The sequence below is a fragment of the Nannospalax galili genome, unplaced genomic scaffold (genome assembly GCF_000622305.1).
Source record: "Nannospalax galili isolate Female #2095 unplaced genomic scaffold, S.galili_v1.0 scaffold1617, whole genome shotgun sequence".
In the NCBI taxonomy this organism is placed as follows: domain Eukaryota; kingdom Metazoa; phylum Chordata; class Mammalia; order Rodentia; family Spalacidae; genus Nannospalax; species Nannospalax galili.
In genome coordinates, this window is record NW_008340915.1 from 946833 (window position 1) to 967163 (window position 20331).

The 20331-nt window shown below is 37.4% G+C and overlaps 1 protein-coding gene across 1 annotated transcript in view; it reads right to left on the reverse strand.

The window, feature by feature from the left end:
• Exoc4 (exocyst complex component 4) overlaps nt 1–20331 on the reverse strand; it is an 849021-nt gene that overhangs the window by 431765 nt on the left and 396925 nt on the right. The window contains exon 10 of the mRNA XM_008836072.2: nt 9853–9949. Coding sequence (XP_008834294.1) covers nt 9853–9949 — 97 coding nt within the window. The remainder of the gene's footprint in view (nt 1–9852; nt 9950–20331) is intronic.

Below are 20331 nucleotides of genomic sequence, written 5' to 3' on the forward strand. Positions count from 1 at the left end.
AACCTTATCTAGAGATATTTTTCTTGATCTGTTATGTATAATTTGTCAGTAGATTGTAGGAATAATATGGTTCCCTCTGGTTTTTGTGACTAGCTAGGCATTGTTTCTCTCTTGCATTGTCTCACCCCTCCATCATGGTTTTCCCACTTAAGGTACCCCCATTTCCCCCCTTTCTCCCTTAATAATACCCTTCTCCTACCATCCTACCTCTGTTGAACTGCTTCTTTCTCCTTATCCCCTAGGTTCCTCACATACCCTTCCCTCCCCACTCCCTTAATCTAACCCAATTTTTATCCATATCTCCCTTCTTAAGGTCTGTTGCCTTAGTTTGGGGTTGGTTTCTTTTTTTAATTTTTTAATTATAAAAGAAAAATAAGAAAGACATTTTGATCATAAACTACCAACTATGTCCACAGCTATGGACTGGACTGAGTCCTTCTGAGGTACCTGTGCTGGAAGCCTGTCAGTGCAGTCAGTGAGGTAGGAGATGGTTGATTTCTAACGGTGCTGCCCTGGGAACTAATTAACAAAGTTCTCTTATAGGATCTCAATTAGTTCCTTATGCAGAGGGTCAAAGAAAACACTGGCCCTTCCCATTCCGACTTTGTGCCTCACCACATGATCTTTCACTTTTGCATGTGTTCCCGCCTTCATGATGCCAACTGTCCTGAGCACTTCACCAGAGCCAGGCTCATGCTGTCATCAATCCCCTGAATTTCAAGACTGTACACTAATTATAATTCTTTTTGCACTAGGCATCCTCAGTTGTTTTGATATAGCCATGGAAACCACACTAGCACATATATTAAAAATGATAGACATATTAGTAACGACAAAATGTGTGTGCGAGAGAGAAACAGAAAGAGACAGAGAGAGAGCTGAAAGCAAAGGGAAACGGAATGGTAAAATCTTCCAAATTCAACAGAGAGACAATGCATATGCATAGCCTATATCTAAAGGACTATAAGTTATTAAAGTGAGAAATTGCATTTTTCCTCTAGGTATGTCTATGTTATTTTATCTCAAGTTACATTATCAATTTATATTTCAAAATCAGATGTAAATGGCTCTGTGACTGGGCATAAACATATTTCATTGATGCTGAGTTGGCATATTTTGGTTATTACAGTCCAAAAGACAAATATGTGTTCAGAATACATAAAAAGCAGTACACAAACTATGCAAATTTTAGCACTGAAAAGAATCTTTAGTGCTGATTTTTATAAGTAAGCCACCAGTGATGTTAATGGATAGTGATATAACATAATTGATTAAGTCAAGAAAACCTACTTATAAAATATTAGCATGCAAGTCAAAATCCCAGTCACGAGGTTTTGATGATTTTTTGATGATTTTTTTCAAATGCGGTTGAAAGTTGTGTTTTAACTTTTACACTGGAAGAAAGGCAGTTCAAGGGTCACAGAAAGAATACAGTTACATGAATCAGTGCAGTGCTGAAGCAAAACAGAAACAGGAAAATACAAAACTAGGGCAGAAAAAAAAATATAGGGGAGAGTAGTGAGGAATAGAATTAACCAAGAGAAGGAGGGTAGGAGTGGATTTCTCTAATAACTGCTCCAGGTGCAGTCATGACCTAGATTTCCCTTTTATCCCACTATGGGAAGAAAATAATGCTACAGTGATGAAGACAAGCAGAACTCCAGTTCTGCCAGTGACCACCAGTAGTATCAACATGAACTATTTAAACAAATGCACAGACTGGAAAAAAATAAATCTATCCAGAGTACAGAGCAGAATCATGTATCAGAAAGACAGTCACAGATCAAGGAAAGTAGACTTGAACTCGGCTACTGGTGAAGTGTCTCCAGGGTGGATATTGCCTTCCAAGGAAAGCTCTCCTACCTCTATGAACTTGTCATAGAAAATTTTCAGTATTTAACATCAAGTCGCATTTTACAGAGTCACATTTCTAACATTTAATCAAATCTTCAGTTCTTTACTAACTCTTGCACTTTTTCTTATAATTTCCAATTAAAGCCAGGCATGGTAGCGCATACTTTTAATCTCAGCACTAGAAAGGCAGAGGCAGGATGATCTCTGTTAGCTTGAGGCCACTGTGTTCCATGTAGTAAGTTCCAGGCCAGCTGTGGATACAGAGAGACTCTGTCTCAAAAAACCAAAAAAACACCAATAAAGAATGATTTGTGCCTTTTTTGTAAGTAGACTACAAGAATTAGTTCTTTCAACACTGTTGGAATGTATACACACAGCTGGGTCAGAGTGCTGACTAACTCCCATTTCACTCAGATACATAGTAGCTGCAACCAATGTGAAGTCATACATCATGTAACACATTTTGAAGTTAGAAAAGTAAAGAAAAACTTAGAATGAAAAAATTATTTAATCTCCAAAAATTGGATTGAAGATCAAAAGCAGTTAACATTTATAATGTAAATCTGAAAGCATTTATACAAATGTAGGGTCTAGAATCTAAATAAACCAATACTCTGTGCATCACAGGCCTTGGAGGTTATACAATTTGAAAAGGAGGAATATTTTTCATAATTCTGAGGATAGGAAGAAAACTATTATATTTCATAAAAATGCAAGAAGGTGGTCACATTGCCTCCCATGCATGAATAATGAATGATCCACAATGTTATCTGCTGGACTGTCTAATCACCAACATCTTTCAAAATGTCTATATAAGCTTTAGCTCATTAAGAACAAACGTGTCTGTATAAAAATACTGCATATCTATGAATGCTCAGAATAATATGCTGCCAAATATCAATGCACACATCAAACTGTCATAGCTACAACAACTTTTCTGCATTTCTCAAAGATAAAAAATATTGGGAAAAGATATGTGGAAGAATTATAAATATAATTATAGCTTGGCATTTATGCTTAATCTAAATATTCAAAGCACCTTTCCCTTTTAAAACAAACCACATGAACAAGCATACACTCACATGCATCTAGTATTAAGAAATAATCAAGGAGTAACCACATACTTTCTAAGTAAAAAGGGGAACCACAACAGGAATGAAAAATAAAAGAAGCTGAAAAGAGATTTTAAAGCAGTGTTTCCATTAAGAAGGTTTTATAATCTTAGAAGGAACCCCCCACCCCCCTCACCCTCTGCCACTCCCCTTCCCCATCCCCCCAAACAGACCTTTGGTAATAGACTGGGTTTAGACTGTGATTCAGGATTTAAATGATTATGGCAGAGTTATTGCCTATAAAGAACTTTGAAGGATATGTAGGTAAATCTTATCACAAAAAGCAAAAACAAGCCAAGCCTTCTGCAGTGCAGCCTACCAGACTATTCGTTTCTTTAGTAGAAAACAGCAATTTATAGTTCAGCTCCAAGTATTCTTTTGAAGACACTCATATATCTGAAAACACATCCAGGATAAGTCCTTAATGACACTCTGGCAGAATCATTGTACCACAACATTTGCCCAATATCACTGGATGATACTGTCAAAATGAACTACATCACATTACATATTCCATTTCTAGATATATCATTGCTGGGAGGGATAAATGATTTTCACTACACTACACAGAGTAGTTACACTGACTTAGCTCTTATAGTGGGAATACTTCTATCCTTCAAATCCAGTACTCAATCTTATCCAACAATTTTCCCTCAATGCCAGTATTATCAGACTTTCTATATACTTGCTAAACCTTTGAGATTTCAAATGCAGCTCCAAAGTGTTCATAAGTAAATATAATCCCCTCCTCATTCAAGCAAAAGGAAACCATTATTATCCTAACCACCCCGAGCACAAGTTCCCAATGCATACTCATCCTTCAACATGCACCCCTGTGGAACACACCCAAACCCCAACCGACTTTTCACGGTTCTTTGAACATACATTTCCCTCCTTCTGCCTGCCATGTCCTCTGGCCAGGACATTTTATCCCATGTGTTCAGATGGCTTCTCCTCTAGTTACATTATCAGTCCTGATCAAGTACTCTGTTTTCATTCCAGAAAACCCTTTCCAGTTCAGACTCGATAAAGTAGTGTCTAGTCACTATCAAATCCCTACCTCTTCTCAGCTGTTCTTCGTAACTGGCACTACCTGATACTGTTTTCTCTGTGTAAATGCGTTCACTCAGTATTGTCTGAGTTTTTCACTAAAAGCCAGAAAAGCAGAGATTTGCTAAGCACTACACAAAGACTAAGCAAAAAGTAAGTGCTCGATAAATTTGTTGGGTAGGCTGGTCAATTTTTAAAAGTGTAACAGGGAATTTTATGTCTTCTTTCTAGTAGTATTAACATGATGTGATAAGTACTGTAATCAAACAAACAAGTATAAAATAAAAGCTAATCATGACTGCCATGTACTTGTGAATGTCATTTTCAGAAACATGAGTCACTATGTTAATGCATATTTGCTTCTGGCATCTTTCATTTTTCTGGGTTTGGTTTCATTTACTGGCTGTCCTTCTCATGCCCAGCCCCCTTAACTGTCATAGGTATGAAGAGCTGAGAGAAGATTATTCTAGCAAATTGACAGTTTCTTTATTTGGTAAGAGCCGTATCTAGAAATTATTCTTTTCTATATAGTAGACAATACAGTTACAGATACTTTTGTGTTAAATATTGTCTCCCTTATGAAGGGCACATGGCCAATCAGAAAAAAATACTGTTATAAAGAAAAGCTCAAGTTGCCAATAAAGTTTCAGCTCCTCAACTAACCTGGATGTCAGTGTACTCTTTGTTTACCAATAAATGCTTTTTGTTCCATGGAGGACGATTTCAGTTGCTACCTGCCCTTAAAACAATATGATTGACAACAGTGAAAATGTTCATAGTGCAGGTACTTCATAATCAAGTCACATTCACTAGTGTGCAAGGGTAACATTTCTGCAGCTATACATGCCCTCACCATTCCTCTGCTACCAGCTGCTTGCCTCTACCAAGTCACAAGACTGTAAGCAGCTGTTTTCAGTGGTCTTATAGCCTACCTTCTCTATGAAAGGGCTCGTGACCCCCAAGAGTCAGGTAGCTAGTTGAAGGAAAGAAGTAAAAGAAAAACACACCGTAAAACCCACTTGTCATTTGAACTTTTAAAAAGTTAGACCTTTGAATTCTCTCTATATAAAGACATTTCTCATAACAGAATCATAAAAATTAAAATGCAGAACTCAACATCCAGACCAACCCTTTGCTTACATACAAGGAAAATTAAAACTCAGTGTTTTAGTCAATGTAAAAAATTATTTCAGTATGTTTTTCATCATTTAGATTCAGGCAGAAAAATTGACAAAGTGACCTCTCATCATTATAAGTGTTCACTGAGGATTTAAGTGCTCACAGTGTCTTGGTAGGCTAAGAGTAAAGCAAGCAAGAAGATACCATAGTCCATCTTTTTGAGTCACAAGATTGACCAGAAGACAAACAGTAAGGAAGCTATTAAACATACAGATAAAAGGGCCAGCAGAGTTAATGGGGTGAACAAATTGGAAGCCAGTCAATTTGCTGCCATCATCCCATGTGATTTCCTAGTGACAAGGCTGTCTTGGTTACGAGGAGAGTACAAAACTAAGTCTGTAAGGTTGCCAGAAGAGAAGACCTTGCAGGATAATTTTATGAGAGGATAGCACATGGGACTGCTGGGAATATATCAAATAATATAACAGGAATCTGCTCTGCAGTGTTCTCAGAAGGGTAATTCAGAGTTTCCAATATAGACAATCCTCCAGGCTGTATAGAGTGCACAGGTAGCTGAATGAAAATCATGAAAAGTGCTTTCTTCGTAAAAGGAAGTGTACAAAGCTATATGCAAACTTTCAGGAACACGGAGTACCAGTGAAGCAAGACAGATCAGAAAACCAGCAAAGGAAAGTGTCTCTCCCTTCTAGTGAGGAAAATATTTAAGCTTAGTAAAAACTAACAAGGAAGCAATGAGATATGCTCAAATAGTAGATTAATATAACCATTAGTCATTAAATTGTTAACTCATGATAAAAGTCAAAGTGTGGAAAGTTACTTCAGAACTTCTTAATCATGATGTAAGTTATAAATAAAAACAACTGTCATAATCAATTAGCAAAAGAGTTTGGAATGAAACAAGAATATGAGTCATTTGATCTAAGGAGAAAAACATTCAAGAATAGCAGAAGGAGGAGATGACTAATGGGAAATAAGATATGAGAATTAACGGAAATGTCAAACTGGCTTCCAGAGAGGCACTGTGGATTTCAACTCCCACATAAGGTCTAAAAGATCCCATTGATTCGCATCCTTTCCAGTCACTATTGTGTCAAGACCTGTTAACTTCTGACACCTATGCAAAACTTGCAACCCTGTAAGTGAGCACCTTGGAGATAGGATGTCTTGTCTTGTTTCCTGAAGCCTTCCCATGGAGTCAGAGTCCAATAAATAATTGGTTAAAGAAACTAAAGAAAAAGAGCCTAAACTTGAAAGATACCTTGGATTTCATTTTAAACTTCAAGTCTTCTGCTTTTTTGGCATCTATTCTTCTATACTGCCTGTATCATTTTGTGACAGTGCCTTTAAAATAATAACATATGTTTGACTAGTCTATTAATATAATTACTAGTAGTTAAAGAGGTAACGCATAATGAAAATTGATGTGTGGGAATACACTATATATATGTTGATTCTTGTAATTACAAAATTAAGTTTATAGGGGCTGGAAAGAGGACTTAGAGGGTAAGAGCACTGGCTGCTTTTGCAGAGGACCCAGGTTCAGTGAGTCCCACTGGTGGCTAAAACTGTCTGTAACTTAAGTTCTAGGGGATTCAACATCCTCTTCTGACCTCTGTGGGCACTGCATGAAACAGGTGCACTTACATACATGCAGGCAATACACTCATACACATAAAATAAAATATTTTTTAAAATTCAGTTTAGAAACTTAAAAGGAAATAATAGGCACTCAGGAAATATTAGAGAACAAAAACTAAAATAAAAAAGTAAAAAATAAGAAAAAACTTTAGTCACTTCAAGTTTCTCAAGCCCATTATGAGATTTCAACTGAAACTCAATAAGGCATTTACGGAGCAAGATTTGAATGTCAGTCAAGAGCTAATGTACAGTCCATAATTGTCACATGTTTGTTTATCAAAGAATTAACTTACCTCGCAAACTATGTATTCTCATTATTTGTATTAAGTGATACACAGAGGAAGAATTAATGATGAAATATACCATGTGACAAACCTTATCTAGTTCTTATCAATAATAAATTAAAATTCTGAATTAAAGTATAGACAAAATAAGTTAGAGGAAGAAGAGCCTATCATGCCTTAAAACAACTCTAACAAAGCAGCGGGAATATTACACTAAAAACATCAAGAACTTCATAATACATGAAACTCTACCTGTCTTCTATAAGAAACACAGGTTGGGTATGAAAAGGAACTGAGATACATTTTTCTCCATACTTTATATTTGAAAAAACTTGCTAAGAAAAAAGAAATCTCTCGATAAGTAGCCACTGTCAACAGTACTTAGTAGCCGCCACAGAATTCCTTCCAAGCGTGAAGTGATGTACACATAAGGACTCCATCTGCTGAAGCTACAGGTTAATATAGCAGGAAGTCAGTGTTAAATCCAGCTTAGAAGGTGCCTATAATGATTCAAGCATTTTCCCATTTTATCAACAATTAACAACACTAAATAAAAATCAATTATGATCGCAGAAGAGAACACATACTAAACTAATTACTATAGTCACTGATATGAAAAGTACCACTTAATACAGAAGTTTTATGTTATAATTTACCTATTACATATGATATACATAGTATCAACTAAGAGAATATTCTTATTTTTCTTAATCCTGTAATTCTTAAATTAAGTAAATTTACTTGAATTTATCTTAGACAGATATTATGTTATTCTGAGATATACCTTTTAGTGAATCTATAAGTTTCTTATCCGTCATATAAAAATACAGCCAAATTTATAATGGTTCATTACAGAGAAAATTGATATTATATTAGCTATCTGAATACAAAAGTTCCTTTTATAAAATATGGTGAAGATATATTAAATTTCCCATATAAACCTTTTTTAAGTATATTATAAAATAGTGTTAATTATTGGGCTGGAGAGAGGGCTCAGCGGTTAAGAACACTAGTTGTTCTTGCAGAAGACCCAAGTTGGAATCCCAGCACCCACATGGCAGCTACTAATTGTCTGAAATTCCAGTTGGGGATCCAGTGGCCTCTTTTGTCCTCCGCAGGCATTGCACGACATGGGTGCACTTACCTACATGCAGGCACTACACTTATACACATAAAATAAAAATAAATAAAAATTTTAAAAATAGTGTTAACTACTATCAGCACATTGTTTGAAATGTCAATTAATACAGCTATTATGGAAAACAGTCTGGAAATACTCAAGAAAATTGAGAACAGAACTATCATATGATGCAGCAATTCCAATTCTGGTTATATACCCCCAAATGCAAATAACTCAGTGTCCAGTGTCCTACACACACACACACACACACACACACACACACACACACACACACACAGGATTGCTTATCAGTCTTTAAATGATGAATTCCTGTCAGCTGTGACAACATGGATCAAATTCCACAGTTTTACTCATGTGGAAGAGCTTCTCTTCTAGAAGAAGACAAGATAGGAAGGAAGGATGCACAAAAGTTGAGCAAGGAGTAGCAACTTAAAGTTGGTAGGAGGATGAAGTACTGAAACAGTGTTGCACAGCAGGGTGAGAAGATAACAATAATGTACCATATACTTCAAAAAGCGGGATTTGAGAATTTTACCACAAAAATGATAAATGACTGAGGTATTTAACCTGATGGCACACAGGATACTTACATTTATCAAGACATGTTATCCTGTAAATATGTAAAATTTTTGTTCCTTATGTATTTTTAAAACAAATTTAAAGAACCAGAACCACAGAATTTGATATACCATCTTATCTTCTATAAGTTTATACACAGTAGTATTAACTACTGCATACACAGTGTTATGTAGCAGATACGTAGAAATTATTAATTGCAAAACAAAGTTTGTAACCATTGAGCAACTGTCCTTTCACCTCCTTGTAGAAAGTACTTGGATAAAGATATTTAGGACTTAGAAACTTTTTTTATGGAAGCATCATGAATTTTTCTTTTTCCGACAAGCACAAAATAATAATAAACTGAAGAGTGTAACATTTTATTTTACTCTCACCACCATCAAAGTATCTTTCAAGAAGTAAAGGCATACATTTGATTTTTAAAACATTTTCAGGTTTTTAAAATTATATTTGTTCAGGGACTTAATTCTCAAATGATAAGGAGTAGTCATTAGTTTAAGTGATATAGACAATGGGTCGATGATGGCTGTTCCTGTGCAGAGACATATAGTAAATATTTTAGGCTTTGTGGGCCAGCTGGGTTATGATGCAACGATTCAGCTCTGTGGTGATAACACAGAGGCAGATACAGGTCATACATAAACACATGAGCAAGACTGTGGTCAGTAAAACCATATGTATGAAAACAGGTGGCAGGCTTGATTTCTCCAATGAGTCTCGGCTTGCCAACTAAGATAGTTTGAAGAAAGGAGAAGCTGTGTATATGGGGGGATGGGGGAGAGAATAGGATAAGCAGGACTAGAGAGGGAAAAAGAAAGAAAATGAAACTAAACCAAGGTGTTTATGAGCTATTACTCCTGAGAACAAGCAGCTACTTAGGCTGACATTATCTGTTCTATTGATTAACTTTCACTGTGAAACCCTACAAAATGAAACAAGTTTCCTTTTTTTTTTCTTAATGACTTTATGCTGACTGAACTACTGGCATTCAGCACATCAGCATAAATAATGAGAAAACTGATCTTCAGTGAGTACATCATAGGGGTTGACTTACCTTAGTAATGGATGGAATATGACAGTGATATTTCTGGCTCCAGGTTTGCAGACAAATTTCGTTCCGCCACCTTCAATTAAGTTGTCATCAGGACCTCCTTTCAGGGAAAAAAAGAAAGAGAAATTTAGCTCATTAGAAGTTTTACAAAATAAACAAATTAAGCCTCTCTACACAAGTGTTATATTGTCAAAAGGCCACCTTTGAAGTTACCCTCACTATTCACAGTTATTTTAAATGGCATGATCCAGTCTTTCTCTTTAATAATCTATGAAGTAATCACTCAGCAATGAGAAAAAAGCAAGCCTAGGAGGAACCAATACTAAAGCAACAGTTCAAGGTTATAACTCAGTTAAGGTTAAAACTTTGATCTGTAGACCAGTGTCTAGTTATGTAAAGTAAAGCACATAGAACTTTTAGGACAGGGAAGAAGTGACATTCTGCAGAGAGTTTAGAATATGGGAGTGGACCATATAAACCCAAATGACCCCATTGTCACCAAATTAAAAATGTCATTGATTGTAAGACATATTATTTTATGTACTAGTTCATGAAAGAATTCTATGAAAATATATGTTTTCTTAAACTCTTCGCTTTATCTTATTACAAAGCTTCTCTGGCTATGTAAATAAGGACGTTTTCCATAAATCTCTCAAGCACATTCAAAAAGGAAATATAAGAAAAATAAATTCATCGAGGCATTCTTAAAATTACATAATATTCACAGTCCAGCTCTTGCAAATGACTGATTCAGAGTTGTCACTGGTTTCTAAATAATATCATTCTGGGTCACCAAGACTGTAACTGTCTTAAAGGAATATTCCATGTTGCATCCAGTATTTTATTTCAAGCTGCTGGTGCCTGTTCTGAAAAGTTTAAAATTGGTGCTATCAGAAGGCTTAATCAGGTTTCCCAATGCCAACTAGGACTTATATTCCTTCCATAAACGGGCCTTAATTGGTAATTAAGGGAAATATCAAAGGGTCACAGTCCAGGAAGTAATCATCAAGCTCACACATGCTGCGGCAATAACAATTCATCATCACTATTTTGCACAATTTTAAGAAAAATCTTAACTGCAGAGAGTTTAGAATATAGAAAGCTCAATGTAATTTTGGATGTTGGAAGAAATGCTTCTGCCATCACCAGCCCCTCGTGTCCCCCACCCCCATTAAAATAAAATTCAGTTACTACAGTCCCTAACTACTTACTCTAGTTTTATCTATTCCAAGAGAAGGAAATTCCTTTGACTGGCAAAAATTGAGAAGAAAAAGTAGGGCATGTATGGCTTAGGAAATCCTGTATTCCATTCTGGAAACCAAGATATCTATAGATGGTAAATGTTGCTCAGATTAAGTTAATAAAGTTGAGGGTATAGCTCAAGGGTAGATCCCTTACTGAACATGTGCAAGGCCCTGGATTCAATCCCCAGTATACAGAGGTAGGAGGAAAGTTGATCTACAATGGACCTAGCTTGTCACAAAAAGGAAAGAAGGGATCTAACACTTTCTATTAATGGGGAATAAATCTGTATAACTTCGATATTCAGTTAGTAAGCCCATTAGACACTTAAGATAGGATCTAACATTCAGTCTCACTATTTTCAGTGTTAAAGCAGTGCTCCACTTTTCATCTACCTCGTGTTTCAGAATTGCTATTTAGTGGATCTCTTCAAAACCCTAACTATCTACACTTACATATTTTCTTCATGTTAAATATTTTCTTTCTGATTATAGTTCTTTGTATGTTATCAGACACAACCAAATCTCACTTGATTTATTATCTCTCTTAGTGGTCTCTGAGGCATCTTGGAGATTGACTGATAAAACCATGTGAAGCTTCAGAAATCTATATCCTGGATCATTAGCACATCCCAGAGGCAACAGAGTCTAGACAGATACCATTTGGACCAGTTGTTTCTATCAACTCATCAGAACATAAATCTAAAATATAATAAAAATACAATGGCATATACAGCTCTTAATTAAAAATTGTGACCTGTTTCTTCGCATCCTAAAAAATCCTTATTGTAACACCATTTTCTGCTCCAGAGATATTAACATCTGACTAATTTTCACAATTATTATTTTTTTTTACTTTAAAAAGATTTTATTAGCACTCCTATCTTTAAGAAGTAACATGATTACATTGACAGAATCTTTTAGGTGGAGAATTTGGAAAGGGATTGAGTGGCATACTCACATTATAGGAACAGTGATAAAATTTTACATTATTGGTGAAGTTTGGTAGTACAGTTTTGCCAGTAAAAAATACTGAAAAATTATAGTAGACATACATAAGTGCAAATTGATATTCTAAGGTATAACTATATTTGTAGTTTGAGAATTATATAAGGACAGTAATTACAGTACTTTCTATCTCTTCTTTTTTTTTTTGTTTTTTGTTTTGTTTTTAACATCCCAGATTGTGATTTTTATCTCTACAAGTTCAGTTAGGGCATAGCTGAAGGCATACTGGGGCTGCAGAGCAATAAAAGACAATAGAAAATCTCTTTGTGCCTAGAAATGGCAGAAGTCCAGTATCAAGGCCTGGATACCCAGGACCATGTATGGAGTGAGGACCATGGCTGGCCCTGAGGGGAGGTAGGATGTCCTTTCCAGATAATCAGTCCTCCCAAGATAAGAATCAGCAAATAACAGAGGCCTCCCCTGTCCCCAGCATAAGAAGCAAAGTCTCTGCTATGTACAGCCTCAATTTGGGACTTCAGGAGAGGGAACTGTGGGGAAGGTAGTCACTCAGAGAAGACTGAAACTGCTGCCCAACATCAGGAAGTCCTCTATGCTCTACTCTTCTCCACCATCAGTCTACTACCAGAGGAATGTGAAATTGTGGTTCACAGTAGTGGTCCAAAGTTTCAGGTTCATGTGAGGGACCAGAGTTCCTGCTACAGGAGGAGACCACAACTCCAGCTTACAGGAGAGCACCACAGCTCAAGATGATGGTGGCGGGCGTGGGGGGTGGGGTAACACTGCTCCAACTCCCAGGATGGGACCACCATAGCTCCAGTTGGGTGGTGGGGCAGGATGACAAATCATGATTCAAGGAGGCCACTGCTCCAGCTCCAAGGGAAGTTTCACATCTCCAGCTCACAAGAGGGGACCACAGCTCCAGCTTACCAATTCTTACCAATTATTGCAGTGTAAATGAAAGCATCAAGAATAACACAACGGCTGGAAGTGTAACTCAGTGGTAGAGGAAGTGCTTTGCATGAGCAAAGCCTTGGGTTCAATGAATACACAGCATCACAGTAAGTAAGGATGTAGGTAGGTAGGCAGATAGATCTAGAAAAGACTAACAGAAACACTACTCTTTTAATAAAGATCATATTGTATGGTTGCAAACAGAAAAAAAGAAACTAAGAATAGATACATCTTTGTTATCAACAGTTTTCCTTCCAAGATCATAACATCTAATCACAGAGGAATCACCAAGATCGATGTGTACTGGGGAAATCAGGTTATATTCTGCACTCTAGGAACAGCATAAAACACTTTCTATGAGACAGATACAAAAACAACACACTATTCCACTCAATATGAGCATTATTTTCAAGTGATACATGAGTTGAAATAGATGACTTTCAATAATTTCTAAACATCCTGAAGTGCTATGATTTTAGGGGCACAATAACTGAATTTAGACCTGATCGACCTAGCTGCAGTCAAGGTAGTTCTTCACACATGTTGTGTGCATGGTATGCATGGTCTCCTGTATTTCTTAGCCACACTGGGCTCTCATCTTCTTAAACCATTTCTTTAGAACCCATGTCTAGCTTAAAACAGTCAAATTCCCTCTCCTGAAGTTCATAATTCTATTAAAGTAACTTTATATAAATAACAACAACCCATATAAACCTTAACATGGATGACTTTTGCTATTGTTACATGGTTTTGTTAATGGTTATGTAACTTTTTCCTATTCAAAATGAAAAGTAGTTAAACAAACATGCATCTGCTAGATGAACGGAGCTCTAACTGAGCAAGATGTCACTAGAGTTAGATAAGAGAATATATATGAAAACTATTGTAAATTGTAAAAACCTCGAAAGTATAAACAACTTGTTCTATCTCTCTAAAGCCTTAGGCAGTAGGTATGCTTAATAAATATTTATGGCCAGGGCTGGAGAGGTGGCTCAGCGGTTAAGAACACTGGTTGTTCTTGCAGAAGACCCGGGTTTGAATCCCAGCACCCACATGGCACCTAACAACTGTCCGTAACTCCAGTCCCAGGGGATCCAACAGCCTCTTCTGACCTCTGCGGGCATTGCACAACATGGGTGCACTTACTTATATGCAGGCAATATATGCATACACATAAAATAAAAATAATAAATAAAATTTTAAAATATTTATGGAAATGATAGAAGGAATAAAGACAAATGGAAACAATACCAAAAATGAAGCATAGAAGCCACTAGAAAAGTCAGTGAGAGAGAAAGGCATTGCTGTGAAAACAAAGAAATAGCAACAGTGAATAAGGGTCTAAACTCAGCAATACTTCCACTGCTCTAAAGCCCTGGAAATAAGAAAGAGGATTAGTGACTCACAGTGTGGTTATACTACATGATAGTCTGGGTAAAAAAAACATGAAAAAAGATGCTCCTTTGTCTATTTTAATTGTTAACCAGAATTCTATCTGCAATAACCACACACACTCTTTCAGCTCCAACCGCAAGTGCCACCCTCACTGCACCTGATGTGATTTCCTCTTCATAGACTAGATGACTAAATCTAGGTACTAAATACCACTGTGCAACTGCATCTCCCAAAACCATATGTTGGAATCTTAATCTCCAATTCGGTAGTGTTGGAAGCTGTGACTTTTGCCATGATGATGGCCATGAATGGATGTAGTTAAATATCCCAGGACTCAACTGATCATAAAAGTTTGAACCCCTTTGTGCAGCCACCATGGGGTATTTCAGGAAAATGTCACCTTTCCCTAAATTTCATCTTCCAATTCTCCAGATTTATACACCATTGAATTTGAATTTTTGTTCATTACAGACAATGCAGTCTGTGATATTTTGTTGTAATAGCACAAAATTGACAAAGGTATTGTATTACCAATAAAAACATCAACCAAGTGGGAAAATTTAAAATAAAGCTGCCAGATTCAAAAGAAAAGACCCTGGTCAACAACCACAAAGTCTGTGAGCCTCTATCATCAAAATGGATTGTAAATGGACTCCACCTAGCACTTCAGTATGCTGGGTGAGAAATAGAACTCAGCTCTCCTCACACACTTTTCCACTCAGTTAAGTAGCCTGGGAGCTGCTGTCAGGAATGTTACGGAACAAGCTGCTCAAATCTGAGAAGAGGGCTGACCAGGCAGGGACAGCTCTCGCCTTCATTCATTATGCTTACAGTCTAATCTCGGCTGGCAAGGCCAGGTGATGGGCACCAGAGAAAACGGTGAATGATGATGGATGGTCAGAATGAAAGGGAAACTGACAATGGTATTTCAAGTAGAATGTACAGCAAAAGAAGAGGGAAGAAGGTTGCAGCCACGTTTCCTGTTTTTAGCAATGAGGAGACTGTCTTGACAGGTTCTCCCAGATGACTGGCAACAAACCCCAAAGCCACCTAACAACTGTGGTATGACAGCAACTTAGTGCTCATAGGCTAGTCGCTTCCTTTAGAATTCATTTACTTTGGAGAAATTAGCTTCTAAATTTATTTATTCCTTGATTCTTTCCAACTAAGATTTGCTGCCACTAATAAGGAATATAGCCATCTTAATAAACATAAATAGGAAATCAATACCTTGGGGGAAAAATGGAAACAAATGGTCTCATTGAAATGATCACGGTGCAGTGTAAAGAATCAGCAAGATTGGAGTCTGATCCCAGATCTTCCATTTATTATTAGTGTAACTGTGATAAATTTGTGTAAGCAATCTGAACCTCAGTTATCCCATTTCTAAAATAAGGATCAAGAATAATATTAAATTCCTTTGAAGATGTGAGATAACACTTAAAAGAGAAATTATATATAAGGACAGCCAGCACAGTGCTTGAAACCCAGAGCACACATCCCAAACAGTCTACTTTTCCCTTTAGAGCTACCAAATACATAAGTAGCCCGCTCTCTCTCTCTTTAGCGCTCCCCACTCCCCCCCGCCCCCGTTGCTTTTGACAACACATTCATGGTCAAGATCATTAATGAGTTCAACTTTCTTTTTTTTTTTTTTTCAGTCTTTTTGAGACAGGGTCTCCCTGTAGCCCCAGCTGTCCTGGAGCTCTCTATATAGGCCAGGCTGGCCTTGAAACTCACAGAGATCCGCCTCCCTCTGCCTGCCAAGTGCTGGGATTAAAGGCATGCACCATGGCATCCTAGAACATGCCTGCTAGTTCATGGGGGGGGGGCAATATTACTACAGTAACAGATGTAGAAAACTACTGTTAACATTTGTACCATAACAAGATGAAATAAGCCACTCTCTACTCTTAATTTTTCAGTTAAAAATAATCAATATAAAATGTATAGATGCGCCTCTGCTTCCCTGGGCTGCCAGGACCCATAGGCCTCTCTCCAACCCGCAGGCTTCTTTTTCCCCTGTAAATGGATTGGGCCCTCCACGCCTTGACTCCCCCAGCCTCACTCACCCTCCCATCTCCACCGCAGGTCTCTCCTCCTAGCCTGGGTCCTGTCCCTTTCCTTGTCTTGGCGCCCCAAATACCTGGGGAACCACCACTGCGTCTTCCTGATCCTGTGCATCCAGAGCAACTCAGTTCCTTCTCAGGTCCCCAGGAGCACTGCTTCTGGGCCTGGCCCCGCCCTCACCTCCCTCTGCCTCCCTGGGTCTATACAACCCACCAGCCTGTATCCTGGCTAGAGGGGCTGACCTTTCCTCTTCCTGGTCCTTTGCATCCAGGCCAAGCCAGCTCCTCAGTGCAGTCCCCAGAGGGCACTGGGGCCACGCAGGCCGCCCCCCGCCACTAGCTTCCTTTGCATCTCTGGGTGGGACGGCCACCAGCTGCCCTAGACCAGCATCTTTCCTGGGCCCAGCTCTCAGGCTAGTCCAACCCCCAAATGCCTGAGGCCAAAATCTTTCCTGGAGGGATCCAGACCTTAGCAGAAAGCTTTAGAGCATCTGACACTCAGCTGACACTGGCCTCTGGGGGAACTCTTGAAGACAAAACCAATCTGGCCACAACAATATAAACTCAAAAGAGAGAACTGGAAGCTTAGAGGAACCAGCCTTTCATGGCCAAAAAGTAAACCACAAAGACACATAAAATTTACAAAAAGAAGCAGACCTAAATTGAAGGCTTGAGTCTCACATACGAATCAGAAACTACAAAAGAAATTCACATGTCAAAAATCACACAGAAAAATTAATATGAAAAACCAAAATAACATATCCCCACCAAATACCAATAGTCCTCTAGAGGAGTCCAATGAGAACCCCCTAGAGATAATGCAAGATATGGAACTCAAAAGAACAATTATAAACATGATAAAAAAAAGTTCAGTGAATTTAAAGAACACACAAAGAACTCAAAGAACTGAAGGTAGATAGGGATAAACTTCTGAATGAATTCAGCAAAGAGTGAGAAATACTGAAGAATACTCAGGATGAAATGAAGAAGGAAGTGAAACACTCAGCAAGCCAATTAGAAACGACAGGAGAAAGCCTCAACAATAGGATGAATGAAATAGAAAACAGAGTATCTATCAAGACTGGAAGATAAACTGGACAAACTAGACCACCAAAGCAAAGACTACGAAAAATTTAAGAAATCACAAGAATGGAATATGCAGGAATTGTGTGACACCATAAAAAGACCAAACTTATGAATCATAGGCATACAGGAAGGAGAAGAATCCCAAGATAAAGGCATGGACCAGATCTTCAACAAAATCATGGAAGAAAATTTCCCAAAATTAAACAAAGACATGCCCATACAAATACAAGAAGCACATAGAACACCAAACAGACAGGACCAGAAAAGAAACTCTCCATGGCACATCATAGTAAAAACACTAAACGTACAAAAGAAAGAGACAATACTGAGAAAAGAGAAACAGCAAGTCACATATTAAGGAAAACCCATTAGGATCACAGCTGACTTTTCAGTGCAAACTCTGAAAGACAGAAGAGCCTGGACCAAAGTATTCCCAGTTTTAAATGACCACAGATGTCAACACAGACTACGATACCCAGCCAAATGTCTATTATAGCCAAAGGGGAAAGAAAAATCTTCCATGACAAAAATAGGTTGAAGGAATTCATGTCCACAAAACCAGCCCTTTAGAGAGTTCTGGAAGCAATACAAAGAGCTGAAGAAAGGAATGACTATACCCAAGGGGTTGCGGAAAGAAATCCAATGAATGTATAACTGTGGAAAAGTAAAGCTTCATCACAAATGTGAATAGAAATAAAAATAGCAAGATCCAATACTCATCTTTCATTAATAACTAAACATTAACGGACTGAACTCCCCAGTCAAAAACTAGGTGAATGGGTTAAAAAACAAAACCATCTTTTTGTTGTCTGCAAGAAACCCATCTCACTTCCAAGGACAGACACTATCTCAAAGTGAAAGGATGGAAAAAAATATACCAAGCAAATGGTACTAAGAAAAAAGGTGGTGGAGAAATTCTAATATCTGACAAAATAGACTTTAAAACTAATCAGAAGAGACAAAGAGGGCCACTTCATTCTGATCAAAGGAACAATAAATCAAGAAGATATTATAATCATGAACATATATTCACCAAACTCTGGTGCACCGTACTTCATAAAAACAATGCTACAGGACTTTAAGTGAGATTAATCCCAACTCATTAATAGTAGGGGAGTGCAATACCCCAGTCTCCATTAGATAGGTCATCAGGGCAGAGAGTTAACAGAGAGACATCTGAATTAAACAATACCATATATCAAATGCACTTAACAGACATCTACCGAGTATTCCACCCAAGCACCAAAGGACATACTTTCTACTCAGCACCCCAATGGAACCTTCTCCAAAATCAACCATATACTGGGATACAAAACAAACCTGAACAAATGCAAAAAGATTGAAATAATTCCATGCATTCTATCAGACCGCAATGCAATAAAGCTTACAATCAACACCTGAAGAAGCCTAATCACCACATGAACACATGGAGATTAAACAACACACTCCTGAATGATGAATGGGTCAAAAGAGAAATTAAGAAAGAAATAAAAGTATTCCTGGAATTAAATGAAAAGGACAATACAACACGACAAAAACTCTGGGACACACTGAAAGTGGTCCTTAGAGGGAAGTTTATAGCTCTAAGAGCCTACATCAAAAAATCTGAAAGAACACAAATAAATGACTTAATGTTGCAACTTAACACACGGAAAAAAAACAGCAAACGAAACCCAAACCCAGCAGACAAGAAGAAATAACAAAAGTCAGGGCAGAAATTAATAAAATTGAAACAAAGAAAACAATACAAAGAATCAACTAATCCAAGACTCGTAGTTGGAAAAGATAAACAAGATTGACAAACCACTAGCCAAGTTAACCAAAAGAAAGAAAGAAAGCACCTCCAAATCAACAAAATCAGAGATGAAAGGGGAAACATCACAACAGACACCAGAAAGATACAGAACATTATAAGGGAATACTTTAAAAACCTATATGCCACTAAATTTGAAAACCTCAAAGAAACGGACGGACATCTAAAGGCATGGGAACCACCAAAACTAAACCAAGAAGAGATTAACAGCTTAAACAGGCCCATAACACATAAGGATATTGAAACAGTAATACAAAACGTCCTGACTAAAAAATCACCAGGACCAGACAGATTTACAGCAGAATTCTATGAGATATTTAAAGAAGATCTACATCCAATATAAATTAATTTATTCAAAAAGATAGAAATGGAGGGAGAACTTCCAAATTCCGTCTATGAAGCCAGCATCACTCTAATACCAAAACCAGGTAAAGACACAACCAAAAAAGAAAACTATAGATCCATATCCTTAATGAACATAGCTGCAAAAATTCTCAACAAGATACTTGCAAACTGCATACAGATACACATCAAAAAGATCATACACCATGATCAAGTTGGCTTGAGAGGCAGGGATGGTTCAATATACGTAAGTCAATATACATCATAGATCATATAAACAGGCTCAAAGACAAGAACCACATGGTCATCTCAATAGATGCAGAGAAGGCCTTTGACAAAATTCAACATGGATTTATGTTCAAAATCCTAGAGGGAACTGGACTGGAGGGAATATACATCAACATAATTAAAGCCATATATAACAAACCCACAGCCAACATCATTCTAAATGGAGAAAAAATGGAAACATTCCCATTTAATTCAGGAACCAGACAAGGCTGTCCAGTATCTCCACTTCTCTTTAACACAGTGCTTGAAACTCTTGAAAGAGCAATAAGACAAGAGAAGGAAATTAAAGGAGTAATAATTGGAAAAGAAGAGATCAAATTATCCCTTT